We start from the raw sequence: 12,043 nt of genomic DNA on the forward strand, positions 1-12,043 counted from the left end.
TCCCACTCAAATTGTTTGTTATAGTTTGTCATGTGAGGAATATCCATCATCATTATCATAGTGATAATCTCCCATATAAAGACATTCAGCAGAGCATGGATCTCAGGCTATGTTTTTGCAAATTGTGAAACTGTAGTATGCCTGCATGCCATATTACAGGCCATTCTCTATCAATTCATAAACATATAATTAATGGCCACTTTTTGAGGTACATCTCCTCCTTATTACAAATATCTAATCAGCCAATTGTGGCAGCAACTCAAAGCATAAAAGCATACAAACATGATCAAGAGGTTCAGTTGTTGTTCAGATCAAACATCAGAATGAGGAATAAATGTGATCGAAGTGACTTTGATCGTGGAATGATTGTTGGTGCCAGGCGGGGTGGTTTGAGTATCTCAGAAACTATTGATCTCCTGAGATTTTCACACGTAACAGTCTCTAGAGTTTACAGAGAATGGTGCAAAAGAAAACCAAGATTCATCCAGTGAGTGGCAGTTCTCTGGGCAAAAGTGCCTTGTTAATGAGAGAGGTCAGAGGAGAATGGCCAGACTGGTTTAAACTGACAGGAAGGTGACAGTAACTCATATAACCACAGTTTACAACATTGGTGTGCAGAAGAGTATTTCTGTACATGCAGCATATTGAACTTTGAAGTGGGCTACAGCATCAGAAGACCACGATGGGTTCCACCCTCCTTTGCCACTTTATTAGGTACACTCTTGTATGTAATAAAGTGCCTACTGAGTGTAGAATAATACTGCATGGGAACATACAAATACATTTAAAGTGAGAGATTAGGAAAGTTTAAAGGAGATGTGTGTGCTAAGTTTTTTTTACACAGTGACAAGTGCTTGGAACAGACTGCTAGGGCTATTAGTAGAAGAAGGTATGATAGTGGCATTCTGAGTATAGATAGGCACATGAATATGCAGAGAATGGATGAAAATGGATCATTTTCAGACAGAAAATATTTAGTTTAATGGATAAATGAGAGACTGCTTATGCTGGAATATGGAGCAACAAGCAATCTGCTGGAACTAAGCAGGCCGAACAACATCTATGGGAGGAAAAGAATTGTCCGGAGTATAGTTTAGTTTAGCATTGTGTTTGGCACTAACAGCATGGGCCACTTCCTGAGCCGCACTATACTACTGCACTATGAACTTGTGATTCAGAGATACCTACCGACTGAGCCATAGCTGGTATCAGGGCAACAGCTGGCATTGGGGGTAGTAACTTATGACAAATAAGAAGAGATGAATAATACTCAAAACAGCAATCAGCAGTGTGATTTGGAAATGCCCAGTGACCTTATAATCTGTGACATCTCCACCAATTTCTTCTCCATGTCCGTCCTGAAGCCATGAAATCAAACTTACTTTTCAGAGTTCTCCATTTCAGTATTAGATCTAAAGGGCTGCTATTATTACTCATGTAATGTTCTTGTCTTGTGTGGACCATCACACAAACTATTAACCTACAGCAATAAGGTGGACTCTTGATCTCACAATCTGCAGTACCTCAGCATGTTATTGCACCTTATTGTCTGCTTGCACTCTCTTGGTTACTGTAACACTTCATTCTGCATTCTATTATTAGTTTCTCTCGTACTGCCTCGATGTACTGATGTGATTATCAGTCTAGATGGCCTGCAATGCATTTTTTTACTGTGACAATAATAAGCCAATAAACAAACCCCCCCCCCCCACCTATCCCATTTGTGGAAGAGTCTGTGGTTCCCGCATCAACCTCATCTGTTGCCTCATGACCCACAGCGCCAGAGTGGAAGCAAGTCATCCTCAGTCTCAAGGGATTGTCTGTGAATATTACTGAAACCCCACTGACAACACTGATGACATGAGCATTTACCTCTAGGTTATGTCCCACGCGGAATGAAGGGATAGAAACCATAGAAACTACAGCACAAAAACAGGCCTTTTGGCCCTTCTTGGCTGTGCCGAACCATTTTCTGCCTAGTCCCACTGACCTGCACACGGACCATATCCCTCCATACACCTCCCATCCATGTATCTGTCCAATTTATTCTTAAATGTTAAAAAAGAACCCGCATTTACCACCTCATCTGGCAGCTTATTCCATACTCCCACCACTCTCTGTGTGAAGAAGCCCCCCCTAATTTTCCCTTTAAACTTTTCCCCCCTCACCCTTAACCCATGTCCTCTGGTTTTTTTCTCCCCTTGCCTCAGTGGAAAAAGCCTGCTTGCATTCACTCTATCTATACCCATCATAATTTTATATACCTCTATCAAATCTCCCCTCATTCTTCTATGCTCCAGGGAATAAAGTCCCAACCTATTCAACCTTTCTCTGTAACTGAGTTTCTCAAGTCTCGGCAACATCCTTGTAAACCTTCTCTGCACTCTTTCAACCTTATTTATATCCTTCCTGTAATTTGGTGACCAAAACATAGAAACAATTTGGAAGATCTGGAAGTTCTTGTTTGTAACCTGTGGTACTGTATCCCGTATCTCTTGCCAGCCACTCTCAATTCAAATGATCTTTTTGTAGATCTTTTAAGACCGGCTTTTCGCTTTGCCTCCCAGACAGTTCTGACTCCTGAATGCGGAGCACTTGGAGTTCACTAGCGGAGCATGCTGCATTCCATGGGTCCCGTACGGTAGCTCAGGGAAGAGACTCTCATCAGGGCAGAGGTTTAAGTCCAGTGCTGGCCAGCTGTGTCATTCAACCCCAATTAAGCTCAGAACTTATGTCAAAACAGAATCCTAACTGAAGATCAAATCTCTTGGCTTTGCATTCCTTAAATGGACATGCTCCTTTGGCTTGCTGCATTTAAGAAAACACTGACTCCAGTTCACTCCAGATGTTTCTGCATTGTTGTACTCAGGGGGAAAGTTTCCACATGGCCAAATCAAGGACAGCTAAGAAATCAAATGAGGGATTTTATTTTACTATGTTTGTATAGCTGTCCAGTAACTTTCCTGCGCCGGGTATTTTCTACACTGAGGGCAGTACATAAATAGTGCTGCAGTGATAGTTGTATCTCTGTGACCTCATCCAACCTTTCAACTTTCCACAGTCTCCTGGTCCTGGTTTTTTTTTAAGCATTCCCAGATTTCATCACTCATACCTTCAACCTCCTCAGCCCATGGATTCCTCCCTACACTCTCCATCCCTCCACCACTCCTCCCACCTTCAAGGTGCTCCTTAACACTAAATTGTTGGCCTTCTATCATGATGGCTTTTTCAGTATCTCAGTGTCAAATTTGTTTTGCTCTGGGACATATTGGTATTTTGAAGATACAGTGTAAACAGAAGTTTATGCATTGTACATTTGATGTTAATCATTGTTTGCTATTAATTCACCCTGAGTTGTCCTGCAATTTGTCTAGTGGGCCATAAGACTATAAGACATAGGAACTGAATTAGGCCATTCAGCCCATCAAGTCTGCTCCACCATTTCATCATGACTGATCCTGGATTCACATACCTGCCTTCTCACCATATCTGATCAGGAAACAATCAACTTTTGCCTTAAATATATGCACGGACTTGGCCTCCACCACAGTTTGTGGCAGAACGTTCCACAGATTCACTACTCAAAGGCTAAAAAAAAATCCTCCTTACCTCTTTGGCCCTCAATTTTGAAGGTGTGCTCTCTAGTTCTGGATATCCCCACCATAGGAAACATCCTCTCCACATCCACGCTTTAGTCCTTTCAACTGGAGGATTGGAATTGGAATTGATTGGTGTTACAGGGTTCTCTGGGAATATAGAACTCAGTCTTTTTCCTGTGTTTGGGGAATCAAGAAGTAGAGGCCATAGGTTTAAGGTGAGAAGCGAAAGATTTAATAGGAACTTAAGGTGTGAACTTTTTTAACAGGGAGGACAGTATCTATGTGGAATCAACTGCCAGAGGAAGTTGCTGAGGCAGGTACAATCACAATTTTTAGAAGACAGTTGGGGAGGTACATGGATTGGAAAGGTTTAGAAGGTTATGGGTCTAATGCTGACAAATGGGAATAGATGGTATAGGGTATCTTGATTGGCATAGATCAATTGGACTGAAAGGCTGGTTTCTGTGCTGTTTAGCTCTAAATCTATTACTAGTCAACAGCCGGAATTACAATTTGTCAAGTTTACATTGGCTATTTCCATTAAAAGTACAAGAGTGGTAGAAGATATAAAGTCATGGAGCTTGTTTTCTCAGATTACATCAGTCTACTACTTAGACTGTATACTGTAATTCAGAGACCATAGAGTGTACAGCACAGGAACAGGCATTTGGCCCATGATCTAATTAAGCTAATTAAACTAGTCCCTTCTGCCCACACAAGTACGTACCTCTCCATTCTCTGCATGTTCATGTACCTGTCTAAGAGTATTCCAGGTATCCACCACTCTGTGTATATAAAAAAAAATATGCTCCATTCATCCTTGGACCTAACCTCTCTCACCTTAAATCCGTCCTCTGGTAGTAGACTTTTCAACCCTGGGAAAAAGATGCTGGCTGTCTACTCTGTCTATACGTCTCATAATCGTATAAGTTTCTACCTATCAGATCTCTCCTCAGCCTCCACAGCTCCAGAGAATACAACCCCTCAAACAGAGCTGAAAAGAATACATGAAATAGAAGACATTCACCCCCTATTTGTACAACCTCTCCACCTCTCCTCATAGTGCATGCCTTATAATTCAGGCAGCATCTTGGTAAACTTCTTCTGCACCCTTCCCAAAGCCACCACACCCTTCTTATAAGATTTTTTCTTAAATTAACAATCTATGGATCCCATTCTTGACTAGACTCAATGACTGAGCACTCACCACAAGTAGAGAATTCTAAAACTCTGCAATCTTCCCCATGAAGATATTTCTCCTCATCTGAATCCCAAATGATGGATTCATCTATTTGCTTTTGTGCCCCTAGTTTGTGACTCACTGGTAAGAAACACTGGAGGAGACATTTTCCTGTACCGGTTTATCTTTATAGACCAGTCACAGAATCATACAGTGCAGAAACAGGACTTTTGGTCAACCCATGTCCATGTTGACAATCAAGTACCTATCCACACTAATACTATTTACTTTGGTTAGTTGCCTTCTAAATTATATGGAAACTTATGAATCTTTAGAATTCTCTCCATCAGATATTGATTGTCTGGTCACCAAGCAAATTTAAGACTGAGAATAGTGGAGTTTTGGACACTTAGGGAATGAGAGGATTTGGGATTTGCATGAGAGAGAGAGAGAGAGAGACACACACACAGACAGGATGGGCTGCATTTGTTCTCAGTGCCTGAACACACTTGAGGGGCAAATTGGCTTCTATTTCATGCATCTTTTTCACCTTTGTTTGGGGATAGCTGCTGGAAAGTCTCATCTTCATTGCATTCTATTGTACGGTCTTTTTGAAATATTTGTGCAACGTTGTGGTCTCCTGGCAGTGTCAGGCTGTGTGAAAGATTAAGAATGAGTGTTCTGAGTTAAATGCTTGAGCAGACACGGAGTTACAGATGCACAAACACCACAGCAAGAAGGTCAAGGCTTGCTGGCATTGTTTGTTCAGCAAGAACAAACTTGTTTTCCTTTATTTTTCTCTCCCTCCTTTTCCTGCACCTTTTCTCTCTCCTTTCCTCCCACACCCTCAACCTGTTTCCCCTTCTCTTTCACTCACTTCCTTCTTATTTTGCTCACTCCCTTCCTTTCCACATTTCCCTCCCTCCTTCATCCCACCTTCTGTCTTGCTCCTTCTCCTTGCCCCCTCCTTCCCTCTTCCCATTCCATCCCATTTCTGCTCTCCTCTCATTCCCTCCCACTGTGTGTTGGCACAATTTGCCTCAAGATTGCAGTTGAGAAAGTAATAGGAACATTATTCCAGGAGAGGCTTGTTCTGAATGAAATGTGTGTGTGTGCGCGTACACACACACACACACACACACACACACACACACACTCTCTCTCTCTCTCTCTCTCTCACACACACACACACACACACACACACTCTCTCTCTCGTAAGTACGGACATATAAACCTACGCTATTTGATGTTGCATTCTCCTTTTACATGTATATAAGGGCTCTTATGAAAACTAACATACAAACATAGGTGCACACACACAAATCAACACATGCACACACAAAGAAATTAAATCTTCCCGCACACATCACATACATGTGTAAATAAACCAACATTACCTTCTTTCCACACTCTCTAGCTCTCTCCCTTGCTCTTTTTCATCCCCATTTCTCTCTCACTCACTCCCTCCCTCTTCCCTCATCTCTCCCCTTTCTTCTTTCCCTGTCTGTCTCTAACCTCTTGTTTACACTCTTTCTCTCTCTGACTTTCTATCTTTCTCTCTCTCTCACCCCCCTCCACTTCTTTCTTTCTTTCTCTCTCTCTCTCTCTCTCATTTGTTTAAGACTTACACTTTCAGCTGCTCTGTGCCCTCTCGGCACCTTGTCACTCATTGCCGCAGTTTGCTTCTCTCTGCTTAACCGTGTTTGTTTTAACTTTCTTTTGTGATTTGGAATTGTTTAAACAGGCAGCCAAAATCTGCTGGTGTTCTGGTGAAGAATAGAGGCATGAAACCAGGGGACATGGACTGTGGGCTGGGGGTGCTGGTGTGGGATTACAAACAACAACAAGGACAGGGTTTAACAGGATTACGGGCAAGCAGTTACTTCAAGTTTATTTTCATTTATAAGAAGAGCAACAAAAACTAGTCCCATAGTGGTCACAGGTGCAGAAATTTAAAGATTAACGAGTTAACTTCTATGGTTTGTGATTGGTCAGCAGAACCTCACAGATGGACTGTTTTAGCAGTGAGATTTTGAAAAGAGATGGAAGACAATGAGCTTCGAGGGTCTGTGACCAGCTTTTTTAGACTTTATTAAAGTGCCCCTCAGACTGAGAGCCGCCCCCTTTCTCTCGTTCTCTTTCCACGCCCTCCCCCACCCACTAACCACTACCCCCCTCACTGAACTGGCCCCGAGTTTAGTGGCAAGGTTTGGCAGGCAACACACTGTGAGGCTGATTGATGGCCTGAACATCTGAGGGGCTTTTTGTCTTCAGCTGCTCACTATGAGGGGCCTTAATGTGTGAATACTTAAATAAGGTCAGACCTTATCACATGTAATCCGTGCCTGAAAGCAAATCAGCAGTGACAGTCCAGCCCCAGCCGCCAGCACAAGTGAGAAAGCACATCATTTGTGCGGCTGCTGCAGGCAAGTCATACAACTTCTCTCTGTTCTTCCCCCTCTCTCCTTCCCAAATGCTTTCCATCCTTCTCTCTCTTCTCTCACTCCTTCAGTGTCCTCACATTTCTGCTTCATTTTCCCAGTTTTTCCCTTTGCTGCCTCACTATTTTTTTCTACTATTTTTGGCTTCAGTCAGTCTCTTTTACTCTGCACCTTCTCCCTGTCTAATTTGTTCTGTCCTTTTATTTTTTTCTCTCTGTCTCTTTCCCTCTCCCTGACCTCTGTTCATCTCCACTATTCTGCTCTAAATTTTCTTGCACCCCCCCTTTTTTACAGTGTCTTTCTTCCTGTAGTCTATTTATCTGCATTAGTATTTCCTCTTCTGAAATTCTCCCCTCTCTTACCTCTGCTTTAATCTCACTGCACTGTCTCCCTGTCTCTACGCCTCCAACCACCCCGGCTCACTCTCACTCATGCTCCTTCTCCCTCTCTCTCTCCTCTCTTCCCTTACTCCTGATCCTTTTTTTTCATTTTATTGTGTCTGCACATCAACTTGGAAGCATTTTCCAAGCCAAGAGAAAATGTGCTCTGCATTTTGTATGGACTAATCAGAGACCAGGACCTGTTTAGTTGTGGCAGTGATTGACTTTTTCAGTGGGGGTTTTGTACTGCCTCCTTGCTGTCCTGGATCCCTTTAGCAGACATGGGCAGGATTGGAGGAATTTGCTAGTTTTCAGTACTTTACTTTTGGAGCCTTTTGCTGGTTGCAACAGTTACTTGGTTTGTGTTTGAGTTAAAAAATGCCATTAGGATATGTTCATCTAGAGTGCATGCTATCTGTACCGCTATGTAGTCCATACACTCCTGTATCTGAAACTAACTGTCCTCTCCGAAGACCTCACCTTGACCTGTCTACTGGAGTCCAATCTTCCAACAGCCAATTTCTAACAATCTTCTCTTCCTCACTTCCATCTCCTCAGGCTTCTGACAGAGTTCCACGCAGCGGCGGTTTAACTGATCAGTGCTCCAGCCCTTCATCAAAGCTAAAGACAGGAAGCAGGCGACACTCCAGAGGGCACCCACGTACCAAGGTGATGGTTTGGCTTGCAGATCCACGTTGGCAGGTTCCTGTGTCCCTATTTGTGCTGCTCTCTCTACACAACAGAGGTAAGTGTGCAGTCTAGTCTGCAAGCTACTGGACTTGGTCAGATGTAATTTCTGTCAGTTTGCTGAAGATTTAACATTGTGTGTTCAAAAATTGTGGCGGTCCTGATAAATGTGACCCATAATAATAATGACCATTTTTGTGTTGGGCCAGTGGGTTGTGTCTTACTGTTTTGCTCTTTAGTCCATTCAGATTCAGAGAATATGCTCTGACTGAGGGAGCTTCCTAGCTGTTTACAAGGAAGTCTTTAGCTCAGTTAAGTTATGCTTTGTCACTGCTGTTTGGCTTTCTTGTACTTACTGTTCCTCCAAAGTGAGTCCAGAAGGAATCCTGTAAGTGATCTTCAGTTTGACCTGGTGCTGATTGCAATTTCTGATTTTCATTTAATAAGATAATAGTACACCATACATGGTTATAGTCAGATGGAATGTACAGTAATTCAGATAGTCTGAAAAAAACCTTCAGTGTTAAGTCTGTCTGGTCATAGCACCCCTGTGTAAAGTAGAATGTGTTGGGAAGTTGACACAGACGAAATACTACATTACCCAGATGCAGTAAATTAACCATTAGGGGCTGATTCCAGTGTCTTATAAAATGCTGATTGTATTGGCTTGTGATGTGTTTCTGTCTGATAGTGACTTCTGCCAGTTGGAAGAGAATAATATCTTTTCTTAGATATTGTAGCGTATACGTTGCAGCACAATAGATCATATTTCATAATAGCGAGTCTCGCTGAATGATGTACCACAGGCTGTGATTATTTTGCATTCACTTTCAGTGCAAGTGGCAAGTGGGATGGTAGGCTGTGAACAGTAGGAGAGTGTAGCTGTACTTTGGCCTCTGGATTTTGCTGAATTCAATGCTACTTGTATTTTCCAGTACAGACTATGTGATTAGATTGTATATATGGGTGTATATGGTATGGAAGGTGATTGCAACCACTTGAATAATATAGCCCATGCTTGACAAAACAATTAAGCTTTAATCCCACACAATGAAGGAGCAAATTGGTGTGATTTTACTTTGTAGATGTAAAACAACAGTGTTACATTTAAGCGAGATTCTGTTGGGCAGTTGTATCAGGAGCAGTAGAATGTTTCACTGCCGTGCCTCCTTCACAACTGACACGAGTTGTTTTGTGTCCTGTTGTCTATTCCGGGTAACCACAGCTGCACACAAGAGAACTTCTAATACTCCTCTTCTCCAGATAAATGTTAGAGTTGTGGAATTTTAGAGGATCAAAAGAAGCCTTTTGGCCCACAGTATCTGTGCTGATTAGCTAGTACCCACCCATACTAATCACATTTATCAGCATACTATTTTGAGGTGATTCAAGTGTTTGTCCAGATAATTCTTAAATGCTGTGAGAGTACCTGCCTCAACGCCCCTCATTTAGTAGGTTCCAGATTTCAAGAAATTCTTCCTCAAGTCCCTTCCAAATTTCTCAATCATCATTTTAATCTTTGTCTTCTAGACTTCTTGTCTTCTAGATCTCTACTATGGGAGATAGAAAAGGCATGTAAAAAGGGCAATGTTGCAATAGTCGTGGGGGACTTCAATATGCAGGTAGCTTGGGAAAGTCAATTTGGATCTCAGTAGAGGGAATATTTAGAGTGACTACAAGATGGCTTGATGGCATTTTTAGAGTGTCTACGAGATGGCTTTTTGGAGCAGTTTATGGTTGAGCCCACTAAAGGAATAGCAGTTCTGGATTGGGTATATCTAACGACCCAGATTTGATTAGGGAACTTAAGGTAAAGGAACCCATAGGAGACAGTGATCATAATACGATAGAGTTCACCCTGCAGTTTGAGAAGGAGAAGCTAAAATTGGATATATCAGTATAACAGTTGAGTAAAGGTAATTCAAGAGACATGAGGGAAGAGCTGGCCAAAGTTGATTGGTAGGGAACACTAACAGCGAGGATGGCAGAACAGCAATGGCTGGAGTAACTGGGAGCAATCCAGAAGGTGCATCCCAAAGATGAAGTCGTATTCTAAAGGGAGAATGAGTTAACCATAGTTGACAAGGGAAGTCAAAGACAGTGTAAAAGTAAAAGAGAGGGCATATAATATAGCAACAATTAGTGGGAAGGTAGGGGTTTGGGAAGCCTTTAACAGAAGGCAACTTAAAAAAAAGAGAGAGAAAATGAAATAAGCTAGGCAATATTATGGAAGAGGATATGAAAGTGTGATTTTGGATTTCCCAGCGGAGGGACCTTTACAGCTACTGATCCATTGGTAAACTGGTGAGGAAATAGCAGATGGAATTTAATCCTGATAAGTATGAGGTGAAGCATTTTGGGGGTCAAATAAGGGTAGGAGATTAACCATGAATGGTACAGCCCTAGAGAGTATTGAGGAGGAAAGAGATTCTTGTCCACATGTCCATCCCCCTTCTGGTCTCATCTGCTCAAGGAACACAAACACACTCACTCCTCACAAGTGAAACACTTCATCTCTTGCAACATCTTTGTAAATCACATCTTCACTCTCTTGAGTGCAAGCAATCCTTCCCATAGTAGAGTGACTAGAAATGCACACAGTACTCCTACTGCAACCAAACCATTGTTTTATAAATTTGTCCTTGCTCTTATGATCTGTACCTTGGCTAATGAAGGTAGACATACTTAACCTCTGTATCTACCTGTGCTGACACCTTCAGGGACCTTTGGATGTAGACCAGGGTCTGTCGGTTCTTCACTGCTCTCTAGGACTGTACCATTCATGGTTAATCACCTACCCTTATTTGACCCCCAAAATGCTTCACCTCATATTTATCAGAATAAAACTCTTTCTATTTCCTCACCAGTTTACCAGTGGATCAGTAGTTAGTTTAACATCAGTGCTAGGGAACGGTGCATCTGAAAACATTCCCCCTCAGTATGAACACCACCACCAACTTTTGTACCATCCTCATGCTTACCATTCATACCACTTACAGGTACATGCACATCTAAGTCATTAATGTATGCAGCAAAAAACAAGGGTCCCAACACCACTGGTCACATGCCTCTAATCACAAAAGTAACCCTCTACCACCTCACCTTCTGCTTCTTGTTACCAGCCAGTTTTGGATCCAATTTGTCAACCTGTCTTGAATCCCAAGGGCTGTAACCTTTTGGACCAGCCTCTCATAATTTTGTATAGCATTATCAAAGGCTTTACTGAAGTTTGTTTACTCCTGTAAGTCATATCAACCACATTGCCCTAATCAATATATTTAGAAATTACTCCAAAGAACTCAATTAAAATAGTCAGGCATGATCTCCCACCAACAAATCCACGCTGATTATCCGCAATCATAACTGTTTTTCCAAATATAGATTTATGTCCCTCATAAATCTTTCCAATAATTTCCCTACCACCGATGTTATACTAACTGTCCTATAATTACCTGGATTATCCCTGCCGCTTTTCTTGAACACAGATACCACACCTGCTGTCTTTCAGTTATCAGACATCTAATTTTTAGTCAGTTTAAAGTTAAAAAATTAAAAATGGTTTGGGTTTGTCTATGATGAGCCTAAATTTTAATTCAAATGTTTAGTTTAAGGATTCTGAACTGTGCCTTTTGCAAATGTAGAGGGGATAACGTGTCTACATTCTTCTTGTGACCTTGTTGAAGTTGTCCTCTTACAGGGACAGGCAGAGGTTACATTGATGGATGAGCTACCCTCTGAATATCTGTATTCATTTTA

At 41.9% G+C, this 12,043-nt stretch overlaps 1 protein-coding gene across 4 annotated transcripts in view; it reads left to right on the top strand.

Annotated features, from left to right (window-relative positions):
• The window catches only part of bmpr1ba (bone morphogenetic protein receptor, type IBa), a 604,340-nt gene that overhangs the window by 421,617 nt on the left and 170,680 nt on the right, over positions 1-12,043 (top strand). For 3 of the 4 annotated variants that reach the window (XM_072256455.1, XM_072256456.1, XM_072256457.1), the window contains exon 4: positions 8,159-8,345. In XM_072256455.1, the coding sequence (XP_072112556.1) occupies positions 8,273-8,345 (73 nt within the window). In that variant the 5' untranslated portion in view covers positions 8,159-8,272. Of the gene's footprint in view, positions 1-7,978; positions 8,346-12,043 lie in introns of those variants that run through there. The other variant, XM_072256454.1, reaches the window with a different exon arrangement.

The sequence above is a fragment of the Mobula birostris genome, chromosome 4 (genome assembly GCF_030028105.1).
Source record: "Mobula birostris isolate sMobBir1 chromosome 4, sMobBir1.hap1, whole genome shotgun sequence".
NCBI lineage: Eukaryota > Metazoa > Chordata > Chondrichthyes > Myliobatiformes > Myliobatidae > Mobula > Mobula birostris.